Source organism: Phyllostomus discolor, chromosome 6, assembly GCF_004126475.2.
Source record: "Phyllostomus discolor isolate MPI-MPIP mPhyDis1 chromosome 6, mPhyDis1.pri.v3, whole genome shotgun sequence".
Classification (NCBI taxonomy): domain Eukaryota; kingdom Metazoa; phylum Chordata; class Mammalia; order Chiroptera; family Phyllostomidae; genus Phyllostomus; species Phyllostomus discolor.
In genome coordinates, this window is record NC_040908.2 from 12,151,125 (window position 1) to 12,172,259 (window position 21,135).

Consider the following 21,135-nt stretch of genomic DNA (forward strand, 5'->3'; position numbering starts at 1 on the left):
TTCTATTTTGTACCTACCATTTATGCTTCTTAATTCCTGTACCTTTCCCCTATACTCTTCCTTCCCCCTTCCCAGCTGATAACCCTCCATGTGATCTCCATTTCTATGATTCTGTTCCTGTTCTAGTTGTTTGCTTAGGGCTTTTTTTTTTTTTTAGATTCAGTTGTGGACAACTGTAAGTTTGTTCTCATTTCATTATTCATAGTTTTGATCTTCTTTTTCTTAAATAAGTCCCTTTAACATTCCTTGTAATAAGGACTTGGTGATGATAAACTCCTTAAGTTTTTTCTTATCTGGGAAGCTCTTTATCTGCCCTTCCATTCTAAATGACAGCTTTGCTGAATAGAGTAATCTTGGTTGTAAGTCCTTGCTTTTCATCACTTTGAATACTTTCTGCCAGTCCCTTCTTGCCTGCAAAGTTTCTTTTGAGAAATCAGCTGACAGTCTTATGGGAGCTCCTTTGTAAGTGACTCTCTGCTTTTCTTTTGCTGCTTTTAAGATTCTTTAGCTTTTGGCATTTAATTATGATGTGTCTTGGTGTGACCCTCTTTGGGTCCAATTTGTTTGGGACTCTCTGTGCTACCTTGACTTGTATGTCTATTTCCTTTGCCAAATTAGGAAAGTTTTCTTTCATTATTTTTTCAAATAAGTTTTCAATTTCTTGCTCTTTCTGTTCTCCTTCTGGCACACCTATGATTCAGACATTGGCACGTTTGATAATGTGCCAGTGCCTTCTTATTCTCTTGTTGGTTTTGTGGGGGCGTTGAATTCTTGTTTCTTTACTTTGTAATGACTGATTGTTTATTTCTTCCTTATGTTCCAAATCCTTGATTTTAACCCGTTTTCTTCCCTTCACTTCACTGTTGATTCCCTGTGGATTTTTCTTAGTGTAGACTTCATTTTTTCCCTTATGTGTGTGCAGTACTCAGTTCTCTGAGCATCCTTATCACCAGTGTTTTGGATTCTGCATCTGATGGGTTGGCTATCTCCATTTCGCTTAAGTCTTTTTCTGGAGTTTTGATCTGTTCTTTCATATGAGCCATATTTCTTTGTCTCCTCAATTTGGCAGCCTCCCTGTGTTTGTTCCTGTGTATTAGAGCTGTTTTGACTCCCTGTCTTGGTGCACCTGCTACATTGTAAGGGGTGGAGCCTTAGGTATTCACCAGGGTGAGGCAACCCACTTCACCCGCTTTGTGGAGTTGTATGTGGGGGAGGGGTTAGAGAGGAACAATGCTACTTCCTCAGCGCTCGGCCACCTTTCCAGTCACTTTCCCCAGTTCCCATGGGCAACTGATACCCTTCTAGCTGCTGTCCTGGTGCTGAATACCGGAGTGCGTGGGTTTGCCTATGATCTAGGACTGTGCGGGTCCTTTAAACAGACGCTGAGAGACTGGCAGTTTCTTCGGCTGCCCCAAGCCCCACCGGTTTTTACAGCCAGGAGTTAGGAGGTTTTATTTTCCCACTGCTGGAACTCGGGGCTGTGCAGTCTGGCCTGGGGCTGGGATTGTTTGCTGCCCAGGTGTCCCTCACAGTTTTTATCTGCCACACGTGAATGTGGGACCACCTGTTCCACTAGCCAGCGCCACCACCTTGCTGCTACCGCCTCACCACCACCACACTGCATCCTCTCTGCTCCAGCTCCCCATCTCCACCCCTCCTACCTGTCTGCATGAATATTTCTTCTTTAAATCCTTGGTTGTCAGACTTCCATACAGTTTGACTTTCTGGCAGTTCTGCTTGTTTTTTAGCTGTGATCCTTCTTATGGTTGTGTGAGGAGGTGAAGCATGTCTACCTATGCCTCCATCTTGGCTGGAAGTTCTCTACTGTTAAATGTTTTAGTCACTACAAATAAGAGGGCTACAAATGAACATCTTTAAAAGTAGCTATGTTTTCAAGCTGATAGGGAAGTGGATGAATTTCCCACCACTCCTTCACAGGCACTATCCTCCAGCCGTATTACCTCTTTTGTGCCTTTGTGTACTGGCTACACACCTCCTCTCTTGACCTAGGATGAGTGCCGTTCCTGGTTTCATTCATCTCCAGGCAGCACCTTTGTCTCTGAGCTCCACTCACACTGTGTGCTGTATTTCTAATACAGACCATATGAGACTACATTACAGTCATCTGCTGCTACCTCAATGCTATCTCTACCCCTTAATAATCTTGCTATTATAAATATTAATAACTAGATATTTGCCATTACTATAAACAGTGAGTTTTAACAGCAGGGCCAGTGCAGTGTGTATGAGTGTGTATGTGTATAACTGTTACAGGCTAAACTGTTCTTTACCCCTTCCCTCAAAAATTTTGTATGCTAAAGCCCTAATCCCCAGTACCTCAAAATGTGACTGTATTGAGAACAGAACCTTTAAAGAGGTAATTAAGGTAAAATAACGTCATATGAATAGCCCACAATCCACTCTGATTTGTGTCCTTATAAAAGGAAGAAATCTGGATACACCAAGGGTGTGCATGCACACAGAGAAAAGACCATGTGAGAATATAGCAAGAAGATAGCCATCTGCATACCAAGAAGAAAGACCTCAGAAAAAAAACAAACCTTCCAATCCCTTGATTTGGGACTTTTAGCCTCTAGAACTAAGAGAAAATAAGTATCTGTTGTTTAAGCCACCTGTGACATTTTGTTATGGAAGCCCTAGCAAACTAATACCGTAACATAGCACAATGCCTGCCACACAGTAATTATTCAATATGCATTAGTGATATGAATATCTCTACCTCAAGGGGCAAGGACTGTCATATTCACCTTTATATTGCAAGCACCCAGCTCAGTAACTAGTACGTGGTACTCACAAATACTAAAGAAAATATAAATGAGTACAGCTAACATGTAGCCACAGAGGGCTCCAAAAGCTAGGGTGAATCAGGGAGCTTTCTTCCTAAGTAACGAGTGCAAAATAGAAGATTTTTAGAAGACTGCAAGATTACAGCTAAAATTTCAGTGAAATTAGTTAAATAATGATATGTGCTTGAGGGCTAGAGAAGGGATGCACTACAACAGTGGTCCCCAACCTTTATGGCACCAGGGACTGGTTTTGTGGAAGACAACTTTTCCACAGACCAGGAGTGGGAGGTGGGGACAGGAGACAGAGCTCAGGCGGTAATTCAAGTGAAAGTCCGTTCATTTGCCCGCTGCTGACCTCCTGCTGTGTAGCCCGGTTCCTATGGGCCCCGGTCATCAGCCCGGGGGTTGGGGACCCCTGCACTATAATACGAAGTATGAGAAAGTTAAACATCATATATCACATATCTATAAGACAACAATAAATTCAGATATCTGATACTGATCACACTTAGAACCTACAAGTTAAAATTCTCTGGATAACATATTTCATTTCTGTCCACATCATCCTCAAGGGAGAGAACCTGGGTGAACACATGATACTTATACTGCTCTCAAAATGCTGGCTTTTGTCTTCTCTGTGTATCCTAGGGTTTTTTTTTTCCCCCCAAATGGCCAAGTATTTGGCAAAACAGAACACTGTACGCTTTCAAATACTCATGGGAGCTTGTAAAAGTAATACAATATTCATGTAATTTCTACTTGCTACACAACAGACCCTGAGGTTGTTTTTCTAACACATAACAAGTGGTTCTGTTACTATGAAAAAAAAAAAAAAAGGCCTTTTGGCTAAGATATGAAATAATCTGAACAGAACTGAAATCCTGCTTTTTGAATTTCTGCATCTAAAACAGTGGAGGAGTAAAGTTACGAGTATAACATGTCAACTCTAACTGTGAGATAGAGCCATATTCTTTGATTCTACAACTGCATTTTGTAGTAAAAGATTATCATGCACCAGAAACCACTGCTTTTTTTCTTAAAGCAATATGGTTCAACGTGGTTATAATTAAGTTACAAGGGGGAAAACAGCTGGATCCATCACAACTGGTTTTCTCCAACCGCTCAGATTCGTTTTTCGCTATCAGTCCCAGGATTTGTTCCAAAACAGGACTGAATTTTAAATGTAGTTCAGGGAATAGATTAAGCACAAAGTATAAAGGGTCATTCTAAAGCAAGGATGCAGTATCCACTAAGAAACTAATCTGTAAAAATTAAAGTCCAATTTAAATAATATGATACTAACAAAAATAAAAATGTGAACCAACCTTTATGAAGCACCACATCCCAGGCACTATGCTCAGGGCTTAACACACTTAGGTTGAACTGCATGAAAATGGTGATTTCATAAAGTCTAACCTAATATATTTTCTCATTTAATCCTTACGACCACCCCAGTGAAGAGTACTATAATTATCCCTATTCTGCAAATAAGGAAATTAAAATTTAGAGGATTTAACGTGACTTGATCAAGTTAGAGAACTAGGAAATAGAACTGGGATTAAAGCCCAGGTGTAAACCCGAAGCCCAAGTTCTCAGTACCTGCGATACAGTCTCAGCAACCTCCGTGCCCATACAAACTGACGGGACGAGGGTGCAGGCACTCCATGCTCTCACACGCTGCTCAAGGCCGCTGCACAGCAACTGTGCAGGTGGTCCCCTCCCCCAGGACCTTACCAAGGGGATCCAATGAGACTGACATCAGCCCATTCTTCAATACCCAAACAGTGGCCCCTTGCAGGATGCCATCTACAATGAAGAAAGAGATTCTCTCCCTCACATAAAACTGCTATACTGTCTACCAGTTGCCGGGATACTGCTGGTAGAAGGGGAAAAACTTGTGAGAAAATTTTAAGAATATAGATTAAAAGATTTAAAAATATTCTTTTTCGGATCTAAAAGTTTCACTTTAAGAAACTTATTCTAAGGAAATAATTAAGTATATGCATAAAAATTATGTTATAAGCCCTGGCTGGTGTGGTTCAGTGGATTGAGTGCTAGCCTGAAAACCAAGGGATTGCCGGTTCAATTCCCAGTCAGGGCACATGCCTGGGTTGTGGTGCACGAGAGGTAACCACACATTGATATTTTCTCTCCCTCTCTTTCTCCTTTCCCCTCTAAAAATAAATAAAATAAAATCTTAAAAACTATATTACAAAAATATCTATTAATGTTATCATAAGAGGAAAATCTAAAAACTTCTAGTATGTCCAACAATAGGATGTTAACAGGACTTCCAGTCAAAATGGTGGTTTAGGCAGACATGGCTTTGCGCAACCACATCAAAATTACAATTAAAACTCAGAACTGTCAGAAATCTAGTTGAATGGAAGTCTCACAGCTATGGAATTAAAGAAATCACATCCATCCAGACTAGTAGAAGGGGCTCAAATGCAAAATGGGATGATCCCACATCCACATGCGGTGGATAAAATTCGGGAGGGATATCTTGGGAGTGAGGAGTCCCAGAGCCACATCAGGCCCCCTGGCCCAGAGTTCAGTGACAGGAAGATAAGTCCTCACAACTTCTAGCTGCAAAAACCAGTGGGCATGGAGTCAGTAGAAGAAACTTCTGGAGCCCCAAGCAGTTCCTCTTAAAGAATCCACACACAGACTCACCTACTCAGACTCACTCCCTCTGAGTTCCAGCACTAGGGTAGCAGTTTGAAAGACCAGTGGCATATAGGGAGGAACTGAAGTGTCTGGGCAGGAGCCGGGGGACAGCTTTCTCCCAGGCAGAAAGGCAGGCAAAGGCCACTGTCCTTTTCTAAACCCTCCCCCGCAAAGAACCACAGAGCCAACAGGGGGGTGCCATATCTGAGACTCCATCAACCTGGCTAACACTGTTTGAACCATCTTGGAGATCCCCAGAGATTCCACCCCACCCAACACAGGCCCTACCAAAGCTGCTTTTCCATATGAATGGCTGGTCTTGGCTCATGCTTCAAAACTTCTTAAATCCTCTCAAACAAGCAACAGCCAGCCTCAGTGAGCCTTGGACCCAGCACTAGCGGTAACCAGTCTAGATTCACAGCTTGGTTTCACCCAGGGATCTCCAAGCCCAGCACAAGTAGCAGCCACCTCAGACTGCTTTACAGCTCAGGCAGAGTGGGCCTGGGCAAAACACAAATGGGGGCTGACCTTGGCCTGAACCACCCGGGAAACCCCAGGGCCAGCATACCCCGTGGACAACTACAGAGCACATAAGAGCACCACCAACCTGCCTCTCCACAGCTTATCCTCCACAGAAAGTGGAAGTTGACAGTAAATGGTCACAGCCAATCCTTGCAGCTGACTGGCCTGGTAAATCCCCCTCATTGATCTTTCAACAGCAACCAAGGCTCAACTACAAGAGGAGGGTGTACTCAGCCCACACCAAGGGCGTGCCTCGAGTACCCAGTGTGGGTGATAGGGAAGGCTGCACCACTGTACCCTGCATGACACCTACTACATTAGGCCATGATACCACAACAGGCAGTTATAACAGCTCTACCTAATACATAGAAACAAGCATAGGAAGGCTGCCAAAATGAGGAGACAAAGAAACATGCCCCAAATGAAAGAACAGATCGAAACTCTAGAAAAAGTAACAAAACGGAGATAAGCAATCTATCAGATGCTGAGTTCCACACACTGGTTATAAGGATGCTCAAGGAACTTAGTGAGGACCTCAACAGCACAAAAAAGATCCAGTCAGAAATGAAGGATTCACTGATTGAAATAAAGAACAATTTACAGGGAAACAACAGTAGAGTGGATGAAGAATCAAATCAATGACTTGGAACATAAGGAAACAAAAAACAACTAATCAAAACGAGAAGAAAAAAGCACCTCTAAAAGCAAGGACAGTATAAACAGCCTCTGGGACAACTTCAAAAGGTCCAACATTCACATCATACTGGTGCCAGGAGAAAAAGCAAGAAATTGGATATCTATTTGAAAAAATAATGGAAGAAAACTTCCCTAAATTTATGAAGGAATTAGACATTCAAGTCCAGCAAGCACAGAGAGTCCCAGTTATGATGGATGCAAAGAGGTCCACTCCAAGACACATCATCATTAAAATGCCAAAGCTAAAGATAAAGAAGGAATCTTGAAAGCAACAAGAGAAAAGCAGACAATTACCTACAAAGGAGTTCCCATAAGACTGTCTATTGATTTCTCAAAAGAAACTCTGCAGGCAAGAAGAGATTGGCAAGAAACATTCAAAGTCATGAAAAGCAGGGACCTATAGCCAAGATTGCTCTACACAGCAAAGCTACCATTTAGAATCAAAGGACAGTTAAAGAGCTTCCCAGACAAGAAAATCTAAGAGAGTTCACCATCACCAAACCATTTTTAATAAGAAACGTTAAAGAGACTATTTAAGAAAAAGATCAAAACTATGAACAATAAAATAGCAATAAATACATATCTATCAACAATTGAATCTAAACTAAACAAACTAAACTAAACAAGAAGAAGAAGAGAGGAATCATTGGTATGGAGAGCATTCTCATGATTGCCAGATGGGAGGGAGGTGAGGCAGAATGGGTGAAGAGGTGAGAGGATTAAGAAGTACAAATAGGTAGTTACAGAATAGCCATGGGATGTAAATTACAGTACAGGAAATAGAGCAGCCAGAGAATTTATACACATGACCGATGGACATGAACAAGGTGTGGGTGCTGCCTGAGGAAGTGGAGGGGGTCAAAGGGGAAAAAATCAGGACAACAGTAATAGCATAATCAATAAAATATAATTTAAAAATATAGGGTATTAACTATTACAGTACCTCTGTATGATTTAAATACTGTGGTAGAAACATAAAATTTGTAAACTTTTAACCAAATATTATATGAATGACAAAGTTTAAAAAGTTATTTTTTTATTTTAGTACAAATATATATTATACATATGTATTCCACATATAATATGTGTGTGAAAAATAAAAAGAGGGAAGGACGGAGGGAGAGGGACAACACTAGGTAATAAAATTCTAGGTAACTTTAATTTTCTTCTTTGTAAAGTCAAAAAAAAAAAAACAAAACTAAACAAACAGTACAAAGCTTAAGAACTATTAGATACTGTTGGGAGCTGCCCCCTGCCTGGTTTCAGAAGCTGTAATGCCCCATGGCTAAGGCTGAGTAAAGGACCTTGGGACCATAAGCCACTGAGGAGACAAAGCTTATCCTCCTTGTAGGGGCACCACCTCTGCCCCTTTTCTCTTCACTCTGCTTGGCCCCAGGCAGATGACTCGTTAGCCAATGACAGGTAAGATTCCTCAAAAAAAGGGACAACCTAAGACAGGCACAGTCACCAAGGGGCCCTCGGGGAAGGACTTGGGGGGCTATAGAAAAAGGGGGTAATGGACCCTTGCCCCTCAGCTTTGACATAGCCTGAGTCCTCATTCTGTCTGCAAGAAGTCTCCTAACCTCTTGGCTGCCTTACTTCCCAGGCCTGACGTAAGCCTGAAACAATGCCTTAGGCCTGAAAGAATGCCGGTTGTGGGTACGACCCTGTGCTGGAAAGGGCAGGTTCCCGAGGGCAATCAGCCTAAGAAAGAATGCATAAAATCCTATAAAACCTACTTTGCTAATACCCTCAATTTAAATGATAAGGGCCCAAGCAGGAAGTGAGTTTGTACCCCAAAGTTTTATGGCCCTTTAACTATCTGACCCTGACTCAGAATAAGCCTTCAGAGTTCTCTGAATGTTATCTATTGTTTAATCATTTCTGGCCGACAATGATTGATGAGCTTTACATATACACCCTGTATTCCTATGCAAACTGAACCCAATAAAAGTCTGTCAAGGCAAGGGCCGAGGCACTCTCCTCTTGAAAGAGTGGCTGAGGTGCTCCGAGGCTTGCTCTCCCCTCGAGAGGGTGGCCACACCATCCCTTTTCCTCCACAGGACTCAGTAGTCCATGTGAATGTCTCATTTCATCCATAACACCACAGACCCCAGAAGCCGGGATCCGTGTCAAGATACCAAATGCAGCTATGTAAAATTTCATTCTGCCTCTTGGAATTAGGATTTATTATAGTCTAAACTTAGACAAAAATACCTAATTTTGTGTAGAAATGAGAAATCCAGGTCATTCTAACATGTGGCCTGAGTTGAGAACCACTACCCATAAATACACATATACAGCACAAACTGCCCTCTAAATATCTTTAGATAACTGAAACATAAAAGAACTTTTAAAAAAATAAAAAAACATTTTGCGTGTATATTACCTGTTAAAGAAATAGAATTCTCAGTAGAATGGGGAAAAAATATCAGTCCTTGTCAACTGGGAGCTGGCCTAGCACTATTAGCTAGGCCTTGGTCTACCCATGTTAAATATAAACAAATTTACAGAGCACCAACATCAGAAAATGGATCAAGATAAAAACAAGACCATCCCAAGATGATGCCTAAACCATAGACAAAAGCATGAATGTTGTCCTAACCAAAAAAAAAAATTACCAGATAAAAATCCTATGCTGGATAATATGAATGACTGGTACTTCTTTAACCATCATAGCTTCAGCCTTGCTCCATTCTTCTCACCTCCCAGGTTCTTACAATACCTAGTCACAAAACTACCCCCACTTCCTAAAAGCATCCAATCCACTGCAAGGCCCTTCTTTAACTCCTCCCCAAAATCACTGGTCACAAGTGTAAATCCTATAAGGTTCACCATGATATATATTTTCCCTTGTTACAGTGAATCAATACATTCATCTCGGTTCACGACAGATGTGTTCCTGGGAGTCTTCCCTGGAGGACATTGAAAGTGTTGGGGCCAAAAACTTGAGTACAGGGTGAGACTTGGAGTAAAACAATAAAATTACATAAAAATACTCACATTCTATAGAACTGATAATGTCTACCTAAAGGGATCTTTTGATATGTAAATTTAGCCTATAAAGAGTTCCCTCAAATTCAGAATTCCCAGTGTTTATCAGCACTGGTGATGCTAATTCATTAATAAAATTTTAATTAAATTCTCAGTGAGTCAGTTTTCCATCTTACCTAAACAAAATAGAAATATCAGTATAGCAAGTGAAAGGCAAATGAAGAAATTAAAGCCTGAACATAATACATTATATAATAAAATGCTCTAATTTAGGTACATTATTTAGTTTAATAAATTAACAATTTAGATAAATTAGTTCCTCATCAGGAGGAACTAAATATAATAATGTCATTAAAATTAATAATCTACCTGAAAAATGAGCATGCTTCAGTAGTATTTGAACTTTACCTTCTCAATCACCAAAGTGAACCCTGGCCAATGTGTCCTTACCTCCTGGGTCCTTGTCTGGATTGTACTCTAAAGCGTTGCTACAGATGAGGTCAATATCCTTCAGGAAATCCTTAGCAGTCAGGTAATTATGCTTATCAATTTTAGTTATTACTGTTGATAAATCCATCGGTTCCTTGATTACTTCAAGATAATCTGAAACCTAAAACAAATAGGATATTTTAATGAAAATTACTTACAGTATTTCATATACCTACTAATAAAAACACAGAAGAAAACCATGTAGTTATTTAAAAATTAGGTCTACATATCTAAGAAATAACTTGATAAGGATAAAATTATAGAGCAAATTATGCTACTAAAGGTACCATATCATACTTTCCATGAAAAGCTTCAGTTTCAAATCATATCTAAATCAACTTTGAAATGTTCTCATCTTGAAATATGAAACCAATTGTATCAGTTTTCTTTTAATCCTTTCAACACACCTGAGAAGAGAATGCATGGGTAAAAGCACTAATAAGCATCAATAAATGTTACCTCAAGAAAAACCTTTTCAAGGGAAAATAAAATGAAATAATGTGGGTTTTTTCACATTAAAACCAGTTCTCTGGTAAATCTCTTTACAATCTTTAAACAAAAACAAATTCTTTTCAGTTTAGAGTGAATCATTTCATGGAAAGTGTTTTCTGCTCCTTTGGAGTCATTACATTTTCACTCAATTTTATAATAAAAACAAGTATTGCTTTCATGACTAGTAAAAATATTTGCTGGACTTGTCTCTAAATATGAAAAAAAAAGCAAAAATATACATTTTGCTCTAAGTGTGGATTTTCTGGTAGATAACCCAAAAACCCCAAAATAGAAGATACTAGGTCATGATGTGCCCAATAAATTATATGTTTTATATCACTTGACCCTGGCGGGTGTGGCTTAGTGGGTTGAGCACCAGCCTGCGAAACAAAAGGATGCATGCCTAGCCTGCGTGGTGGGCCAGGTCCCCAGTTGGTGGCACGCAAGAGTCTATCAATTGATGTTTGTCTCACACATCAATGTTTTTCTCCCTCTTTTTCTTCCTCTCTAAAAAATTAAATAAAATCTTATTTTTAAAAAAAGCTATAGCAGCCCTGGCTGGTGTAGCTCAGTGGATTGAGCGCGGGCTGGGAACCAAAGTGTCCCAGGTTCGATTCCCAGCCAGGGTACATTCCTGGGTTGCAGGCCATAACCCCCAGCAACCGCACATTGATGTTTCTCTCTCTCTCTCTCTCTCTCTATCTCCCTCCCTTTCCTCTCTAAAAATAAAAATAAATAAAATATTAAAAAAAAAAAAAGCTATAGCAACTTAAATATCTATTGCCTTTCCCAATGCAAATCTCAAGTAATCAGGTTACAAAAGCAGTCTAAGAAATGTCTCCTTAGTCCAGGACCACACTCTGGGGATAGAGGGATTTCTGTTCTAAAGTATTACAGGCTAGTTTTCTGCATTGCAGATGGCACTGATACCTTGGTTTTTAAAAACTTACATATATAAATGTGCATATATGTGCATACATGTTTATATCAATATATATGCACATATACATATTTTATATATGTTTTTTAGGCAGGTGTGTGTGCATGTTTTAATTTATTTTTCACCCTCTATGAGCTGAAAAGCCAGTTACTCTCCTAGGGGAGGCAGCAAAGCTATATTGAAGGAGCAATAGTTCAGAAGGTATTAGTTGGATTCTTGGCTCTGACACTTAGCATGCCTTGTGTACTTGTGGAAAACATTTTATAAACCATAAAGCACTACAAAAATTCACATTACTACCTATGCTTAATTTTAAATTCAACATTTATTTTCTAAACCTTTGTGTGCTCTGCAGCCTCCTTTGGAATTTCAAAAAACTTTAGACACCTCACATTTCATTGTTTGAATGGAAATTTTTGTGTTTTAGGTTATCTAAATGCTATCTTGTTTTCCACCTCTATCCTTCCCAGAGACCCCTGTTTTTAGCTTTAAAAGCAAAGAACCAGAAGTAGAAAGAAGAACAAAACAGGAAACTAGAGAAAATATAGCCCTTAAATAAAAGTTTTACTTGACTAACATTTTCTATCCCCTTCCACTGTCATACCATCACTTATAAAATCTGTATCACAGATGGCATTTGAAATCTGATAATCTCTTCTGGTTAGAAGGAAAAAGAGTTTTCCCTGGCAAAGGCAAATTGTTTCCTCCCAGCATGGGAAGCTAACTTGGGGGCAGTCCTTTATCAATTAAGTGTCAAAGTGTCATACCCAATTTTAAATAAAAATTAACACTTAAAACAATCTCTAGCCTGGCTGGTGTAGCTCAGTGGATTGAGCACAGGCCTGTGAACCAAAGGGTTGCCAGTTCCATTCCCTGTCGGGGCACACGCCTGGGTTGCAGGCCAGGTGTCCGGTAGGGGGCATGCAGGAGGCAACCACACATTGATGTATCTCTCCCTTCTTTCTCCATCCCTTCCCCTCTCTCTAAAAACAAATAAATAAAATCTTTAAAAATAATAATAATAAAGTAATATTTAAAGTGCGCTGGTAGTTTTAAGATTATCTGAAAACACTAGGAAGAAAAAACTGCTCCACAAATATAAGATGGTACGCATTAGTTACAAAGGCAAGTTCAACAAGTCATATCATTCCAGTGGGAAAAAGCAGCTAAAAGATCCTATAAAGAATGTGGGCTTTAAATTTTTAGAAGCTTTTTAGTCTTGGCTATATCACTTGCCACACTGCCTCAGTTTCCTGAGATGTAACATAAGAATAATAATAAGGATCAAATGGATAAAACTGTATTGTAGATAAATATATGGATAAAATATAGACAGTCCCTTTATTCCAAAAATAAAAAGGTGAGGGAGTGAATAGGTATTTTCAGACTTGCGGGGGGATGTGGGGGGAGAAACATAATGCTAGCCCATTTTCCCAGTTATAGATGAAGTAATGGTTCCAAAGGAATCGGCTCACATCCAAATGTACAGATTTCACAACAAGGATGCAACAGAAAACTTTGAATCATTTCATAATTCAAATTTTTAAAAATGTGAAGAAAAATTAAAACTAAAACACCAGAACTGTTCAAACATGGAGTCTGAACTATAAGAAGGTCAGTAAAGATTATATTGTGTTCATCCACATACTATATTATCCCAGGATAAAATAAAATTTGATTTACAGTATTATAATAGATTCCAAATGGAAAATTTCTTTCTGAGCATCACAGACCATACTCCCACAAGGACACAAAACAATGCACATAGAAAGTGAGAAATTTTCCACTAGGAGCAGAAAAAATCCTTAGGGAGAAAAATAATTTTAGCTGCATATGATGTGCTTAACTTCAAGTAGCATCTTAGTCACAGGCATTTCTAAAATATGAAAGACACATTTCAGGCTTCTTAGCCACCTCTTTCAATAAAGTATACATAATTTGGGAAATGCCAGTATTAACTGGTATTGTTTAGTCAATGCCAATATATTTTTTTGAGAGTAGGATTTATCCTGGAATAAAAATAGCCTAGTACAGACATTTCACTCAAGTAACTTTTAATCCTCTTCTTAAATGGAAAAGAGATCACAAAGATCAATACTAATTAAGAGGACATAAACAAATTGGTCACTAATTTCATCCAAAAGTCACCAGTTATTTGCTGATGACTTCGGTAGTTACCACATGGATTAAAATTTTACAGGCTAGGGGTAATTATTCATCCATGCCTTTGCTTTTTTTCCTTCCAAAAAAAGATGTCAATATTTTTTTTCTTTTAGCCAGTTCAACTTCACTGTTTGCACACTACTGAAACAAGACCTCTTCAATATCCACCGGTTTGCTGAAGATGTTAAAGCGTTTATCTGTGGCCAGCCTCTTGGTTACATCCCTGAGAAACAACCGCAACTCTCTTAAAGTATTTTCCTCCTGGTCCTCCATCCGAATTTTTTCTGATTCTGATAACTGACGAGGTGGAGAAGGTAGGGCAAGAGGAAGCACTTCCATAGCACAAAGACCTAAAGAAAATTGAAGAAAATGTTGAATCCAACATGACAAGGCCAGGACCTCAATTACTTTTCTGGTTCTTTTAAGAAAAGGAGAATTCCAAATATAGGCGAACAATGCAAATCCAGCAAGTAAAAATTTGAATGGAAACCAGAAGTATGTTAGGAAATAGCTTCACTTTATAAAATAACTCACGGTAGGATTTCTTTAAAGGGCAAATGATATGATTTTAGATAATTTGATTTTGAAATAGTATTTACATAACTTACAAAAAATACTTCAAACCAAACATAAATATCTTCAGGTGAAGTACTGTATACTGATTTGCTTAAGTCACCTTGTTTAAAAACTGCTTCTCCAAATGGGGTTGACTTATATGCATGAAAGTGAAATGGGCAAGTAACAATCTTTGATCTTTCCTGTTCCTAAAACAATTCTGATTTTAGTCTCTGATCCTCGAAGTCTTACTACAACATAGTATGGATACTAAGTGGCACCTGCTGGGAGCAAAAAAAGAAAAAAACAAAGTAGAAACTAAGGAAAAAAAAAAACTTCCAAAGACACTGTAGGAAGACAGAAAACTGAGTCTAAAGTGTTATATATAAAATGTGTGGTATTCACTATCTATCCCCACAAAAAAAAATCTTAAAAGATTAAGTATTAACTTTTTAAATCACAGTTCTCTTATTCCTTAAAAGATTTTTCTGGTATCACACTGAAGCTCAGGATTAAAATTCTAAGGATTCTTGCTGATTTCAAACAGCCTCTAAAACAAAAAATGTAAGTCAACAAAGGCAATTCAAAAAGAGAAAGAATTATATTAATCCTTAACACAGAAAATTTAGGTCTATAAAACTAAAATATATCTAGAAGTATGCAAGATACCTTATTAAAATGAACCACTTTCACAATGAAATATTTTAATTACTGTTACTTAGAAATATAGAAGGCGACAACCAATAATCACAAGGTGTAAGTTCCATACTGAATTTCCCAAGGGTTCTGGGTGGGGGGAGAAGCCCCATGATTAAAGGCATTTGATGGGTGTTCACTTTTAAACACTAGAAAATGTGGAAAGAAGCCACTAAAGGACCATAAAATTATGAACGTGTTGGACAACATAACCAGCGAAAAACAAAGAAGTACAGAGAATACAGAAAAGCAAACACTTGGCACGGACAGGAAATGTACTTAACATCCTACCAGAACAGCTACAAGAAACAAAGAACAAGGGGAAAGAGGCTTGAATTTTTTTAATAAACAGGACTGTTATTTTCTAGAAGTTAAAATATTAAATGAAATATTAAGGGGATCTTATCTTTTACTCATCTTAAAGATGAGGAGAAACTCTTTTGAATGACTTAGAATGCAGTCCTTACTTAAGGCAAGGGATCAAAATTGGACAAATTTTGATGCCTCTCTTAATGCTATGAGCCCAAATCTAAGAAAACTCTAATGCTTAAAACAAAGCCATGACAGATTTCCAAGTGCCTGGTAGAATAAGATATCTAAAATAATAAGTAATCAATAAATATTTGAAAAAATAACCAATAAATAAAATAAACCAGAAAAGATAAATACTCTCATCACTCTTGACTCAGCAAACCTACCCTAGCCCACAAAGTAATCAGCACAACACCTGGTGTGACTTTATGACCCTCAGAAGGTGAAATCTACCAAGCGTATCTGAACTGAAGTCATAAGGGGGACTATTTCACTAACAGGCCTCTATGAGTAAAGCTTTAACAATGAGGCTATACTTCCCAATCTCAAGTCAGGTGAACACAATGGCCACTTCCACAAGAGCCCATTTAAAGAATAACAGAACCTGAAAAAACTGTCTTTGCTTTCACAAAGAAATGGTTTCTTTAAAAAAAAATGACTCCAAAATAAGGCATTTCTTAAATCCAACTCCCACCCCCATTTTTGTAAAGCCTTTGGGAACTTTACCAGTGTGTTTCCTTCGTGGTGGAGCCATTGATGCCTGATTGAGAATCAATTCTTGGAAAAATTTTCTTCTGTCTTCTTCTATAGGCCTTTGAATATACAAGACCTCTTCATATTGTATTCTGAAGATGCATTTAACCTACAAACACACATACAAAGACAGTAAATATAGAGAGAATTAAAACTTATTATACCAAATTACAATTTTTTCCATAACCCATACTGTTTGCAATCTTCATTTAAAATTCACATGGGGGTAGTGTCAACCTAGTCCTAGGCTATGCTGTTGAAAAGTTCAACATGGACTACACAAGAATGGAAGAGTGACTCAGTTGCCCAACTTACTAATAAATTGTACTATAGCTAGAAGAGTCAGAAGGTAATAGCAAAAAGAACAGTTGATTGCAATAGTCAGATGGCAACCATCTCAAAGGGTTTTCTGCCGAAGAGCTGAAGAGGAATTACCTAGCACCTACAGTAGACGGAAGGATGGCAACCAACAACACTGCCTCCTCTTATGCTGTTTTCAGGTACTTCCATCTGACCTCCCTTCCTGGGCTCATTCCACACCCAGTCTATTCCACTGTATCCTCCGGAATCCTGGTATCACTGCAGATAAACTGTACCTTCCGTCTCATCACAGAATGCTCCACAATGATACTGCCTTCCATGCAAAACTCACAAGTCAATTCAAGTCTGTTCCTTCCAGCTGGTGATTACCTACACCCTTCCTTTGTTCATTTGCTCTATGAAGACTTTAACCTCAGGTGTCCCCTCTGCAAGGTATGCTTTTATATCCTCTTCACATCATCCATATTTGTCTGCACACTTAATTTATGCTTTTATAGGTTTGTTTTCCACTTCTAGACACCAAACTCCCTGAGAACAGACCATTTCTTACTCATCTGTGTCCTATGCCTTACCACAGTACCTGGTACATAGTAACGAACAAGCATATACTGACTGAGTAAAGCTTGTGATTCCATTCCCCAGCTCACATCTGACTGGAAATTGCAATTAAAAAAGGAAGAAATCTGTAATACGAAAAGTAGCAGCCATGACAGTCCAGAAATACTGGATTAAAATTCAAGTCATCAAAATTTAGCTCAAACATGGCCACACATTTGTGGTAAACTTTGGATAATCCACTCAATTTGTTATGTCTACACACTTACTGAATTGAAGACTAAGAATTTCATAAATACATCAATCAATCTTTATAACAGTGAGGTATGAATGAGTCCTTCATTTTAAAGATGAAACTTGGGTTTAGAATGGTTTAAGTAACTGATTGAGGGCACAAAATTAATAGAGAAGACTAAATAATATAATCTCTAAAGACCTTTCCAAGCTCTAAAATTCTAAGACAGAGAAGAAACATTCAATGAAGAGTAAAAACTGGAATTCAAAATTTGGATGGGAATTATTTACCACAACCCAAAGTCAAACCCTTTAATAAGAATTTATAAAAGTTTACCTTGCATCCTTCTAGTATTTTTTTGTAGACTACCTTCATGTACAATTCCCTCCAACCTTTTGATCTGTGCTTTGCTGGCCCTTCTTCAAAAGTTCTGGCGAGCAAATGGGTGTTACCACTGAATACCCATTATGTGCCACATATACGACCAGACACTAGAGTTATGAACTTGAAGAAAATATGCTTACTCCCTGCTGTCAAGATCTTAAGAATCTCCTAAGAAACCATTATGATACCACAGAGGAAGAGACTAGAGCAGAGAAGTAGGGAAACACAGAGGAGGCCCTGCAAGAGTGAAGCGGCATTAGACAAGATACAGCCAAAATGGTCAACATTAACCATGTCTTGAAAAAATAAACAGAACACAAGACCTTAGCAGTACCTGGATTTTGTTCAAAGGTTGCAAAACATTTATTTTCACCTTTAAATATTCTTCCTTCACAACATTTTTCAACATTGTATAAAACTTTGTGAATACCAAGCATACCAAGAGTAAGGCTACATTAATCCCATGATATGCCTGCCAGGTTATTATTATAAACGTCTCAGAATCCATCATTTTATAAGTATACTAAATTATTTTTCTTTCAATTTACTCCTAACCTATTTTCTGACATTCTCAGCCTCAAACTTCATGCTACAAGAAGACAAACCTTGTATAATTCCCTGAAAAAAAAACCATGATGCTGTCTTTCACAGTGGTTCACACTGGTCTTTACATACACACTATTCACTCTTTCGTAAACCTTTTTTTAACTCTCCACTCAAGCCGATGCTTTCTGCATGACGCTTTCTCTGACTTGCCCAGATATACTCAAGCATACCTTCTAATGTCTCTCAACAAATATTTTTCAAACTCGATGATTTTTAGGAGATGAATTCAGTTGTGCAACCATCACAAACCAGTTTTAGAACACTTTCATCGCCTCCAAAAACTTCCCTTGTGCCCATCTGCAGTTAATCCCTACTCACACTCAAGGCTCCCAGCCTGACAACCAGTGATCTGCTTTCTGTCTTTAGAGATTTGCCTCTTCTAGAAATTGCATACCATACAACTGGTAGTCTCTTGTGTCCAGCTTCTCTCACTCAGGATAATATACTTGGTTCATCCACCCTGGAGACTCTATCAGTAGTTTACTAATTTATCGCTGAATAGTATTTCACGATATGTATTTACAACATTTTGTCTCATCATCCACCAATTAGTAAATACTTGGGTTGTTTCCACTATTATGAATAGTACTAGTAGGAACATTTGCATAAAACTCATTGTATGCACATATGTTTATGTTTCTCTTGTGTAGTTACCTAGGAGTAGAAATGCTGAGAGATACAGTAAATTTTGTCTAACATTTTAAGAATTGCCAAACTTCCCGCCCTGGCTGGCGTAGCTCAGTGGATTGAGCGCGGGCTGGGAACTAAAGTGTCCCAGGTTCGATTCCCAGCCAGGGTACATTCCTGGGTTGCAGGCCATAACCCCCAGCAACCACACATTGATGTTTCTCTCTCTCTCTCTCTCTCTCCCCCCCCTCCCTAAAAATGGATGAATAAAATCTTTAAAAAAAAAAAAAAAAAAAAAAGAATTGCCAAACTTCCCAGAGCGGCAACAACATTTTACAATTCCACCAGCAATATACAAAGACTCCGATTTCTCTACATCCTTGCCAACACTTGGTATTATCTCTGTTTTTTGTTATAACTATTCTAGTGGTTGTACAGTGGTATCTTATCCCTAAATAACTAATGATAGGGAAAATTCTTTTCTGTGCTTATTAGCCCAAGAGTACAAATGCTCTGGTGAAATGTCTGTTCAAATCTTTAGCCCATCTTTAAATTTGCAGTCCTCCTTTTTAAATTAATTGTGGTAAAACAGTCAGAACATAAAAGTTGCTGTTTTAACTAATTTTAATTGTCTAGCCTGTGGCATTAAGTAGATTCACACTTTGTGCAACCATCACTACCATCCAGCTCCAGAACATTTTCATTTTCCCAGACTGAAGCTCTGTGCCCATTGAACACCAACTCTCCACAGTCTCCCCTTCCCCAGCCCCTGGCAACCACCATCCTACTTTCTATCTCTATGATTCTGACTGCTCAGGAACCTCCTTAAAGAAGAATCATAGGATATTTGTCCTTCTGTGATTTGCTTAATTCACCTACCATAGTGTATTCAAGGTTTATGCAAGTAGCATGTGTCAAAATTTCCTTCCTTTGAAAAGCTAAATAATGTTATTCTGTAAGTATATGCCATATTTTGCTTAGCCCTTCATCTGTCACTGAACACCTCTATTGTTTCTACCTTTTGGCTATTTGAAGAACACTGCTACGAATGTGCCTGTACCAGTATCTGTTCGAATCCTTGCTTTCACTTCTTTTGGGTATATACCCAGAAGTGGAATTGTTGGATCATATAATAATTTTATTAATATTTTTAAAATCACCATACCATTTATTTTCAACCGTCTGCACAATTTTACATTCCCACTAGCAATGCACAAGGATTCCAATTTCCTTACATCCTGTCCAACATGTTACTGCCTGTTTTTATGATAACAGCCATCCTAATGGGTATAAAGTGGTATCTCATTTTGGTTTTGAAGTTCCCTATTTGAAAATATTCCCTCCAATATGTGCATATTTATTTAAATGCACTATTCTACTAATATTATTTATATTATAAAACATATACACATGAAATACTTGAAAAATAAAATGAATATACCAATGCATTGTCCTGAGTACAAATTTACTTTGGGGACTAGTGGATTAGGAGAAAGACGTATACAAACAAACATTTACAAGAGAATGTTAAAGGGGCTCTAAGAGTTGAGATTGTTACTTTGTCTCACACAGAGAAAGCAATATTATATTCCAAATAACACATTAGTCCAATGGTGACTAATCCTTTTTTAGTCTCAGTTTGTGATCTACACAAAGCAAGTCATTCTAATGGTTGAATTTAAATTAAAGCTTGAGGCCTAAGAACAATTAGTATAAAACATGTCATCAGTAGTCTAAAAGAATTCCCATAATCTTCATCCCACAAATGTGGACATCAATGATAGCTACTTGGTTAATAAGGGCAAAGAATACAGAAGACAAAAAGAAAAAAAAAAAGAGCTGAAATTTCAAGATTTAATGCTAAAAATGTCTAATATTTTAGCTACTAATTAAGGATACTGGCAAACAATAAAAATAAAAATTATGATAATACAGCAACATTGAAAATGTGCATGATGTAGTATGAACTCTAAAAAACTAAACGAACAATAAAATCACAATGCAAATAGTCAACAGGAGTAGGCAAAATTAAAATTGCTATATCAAAAAAATGGGTTCATGAGACTTTTATTTACAAATTTTTTAAATAATATAAGGGAAAGTTCAGGTAATTACATATTCCCAACCAGAACCCTTAATTATTCCAAATATTCTTTATCTCTTATAAACTGATAATAAAACTAACAGACAGTGAGGATCTAAATTTAAAAAGTAGCCCCTAAGTTATTTTCAGGTTGTCCATTCTTCTAAACCAATTTCAAGTACCTTCTTACTTTATAATACTAATAAAATACCAATCATTTTATAGCTCTTTGGTT

General features: G+C 38.0%; 1 protein-coding gene and 1 long non-coding RNA gene across 5 annotated transcripts in view; both read right to left on the reverse strand.

Annotated features, from left to right (window-relative positions):
• ATAD2B (ATPase family AAA domain containing 2B) overlaps positions 1–21,135 on the reverse strand; it is a 133,659-nt gene that overhangs the window by 18,760 nt on the left and 93,764 nt on the right. For 3 of the 4 annotated variants that reach the window (XR_004903598.1, XM_036027700.1, XM_028514531.2), the window contains exons 20-22: positions 16,063–16,198; positions 13,927–14,123; positions 10,140–10,299 (exon numbers count right to left, since the gene is read on the reverse strand). Coding sequence is in view for 3 of the 4 variants with exons in the window: in XM_036027700.1 (XP_035883593.1) it covers positions 10,140–10,299; positions 13,927–14,123; positions 16,063–16,198 (493 nt within the window). In the remaining variant the exon portion in view is untranslated. The remainder of the gene's footprint in view (positions 1–10,139; positions 10,300–13,926; positions 14,124–16,062; positions 16,199–21,135) is intronic. The other variant, XM_036027701.1, reaches the window with a different exon arrangement.
• Positions 16,280–20,192, reverse strand: LOC118501032. The gene is made up of 2 exons (XR_004903599.1): positions 19,129–20,192; positions 16,280–18,905 (listed from the first exon to the last, which is right to left on the reverse strand). It is a non-coding gene; the product is annotated as an uncharacterized LOC118501032 (long non-coding RNA).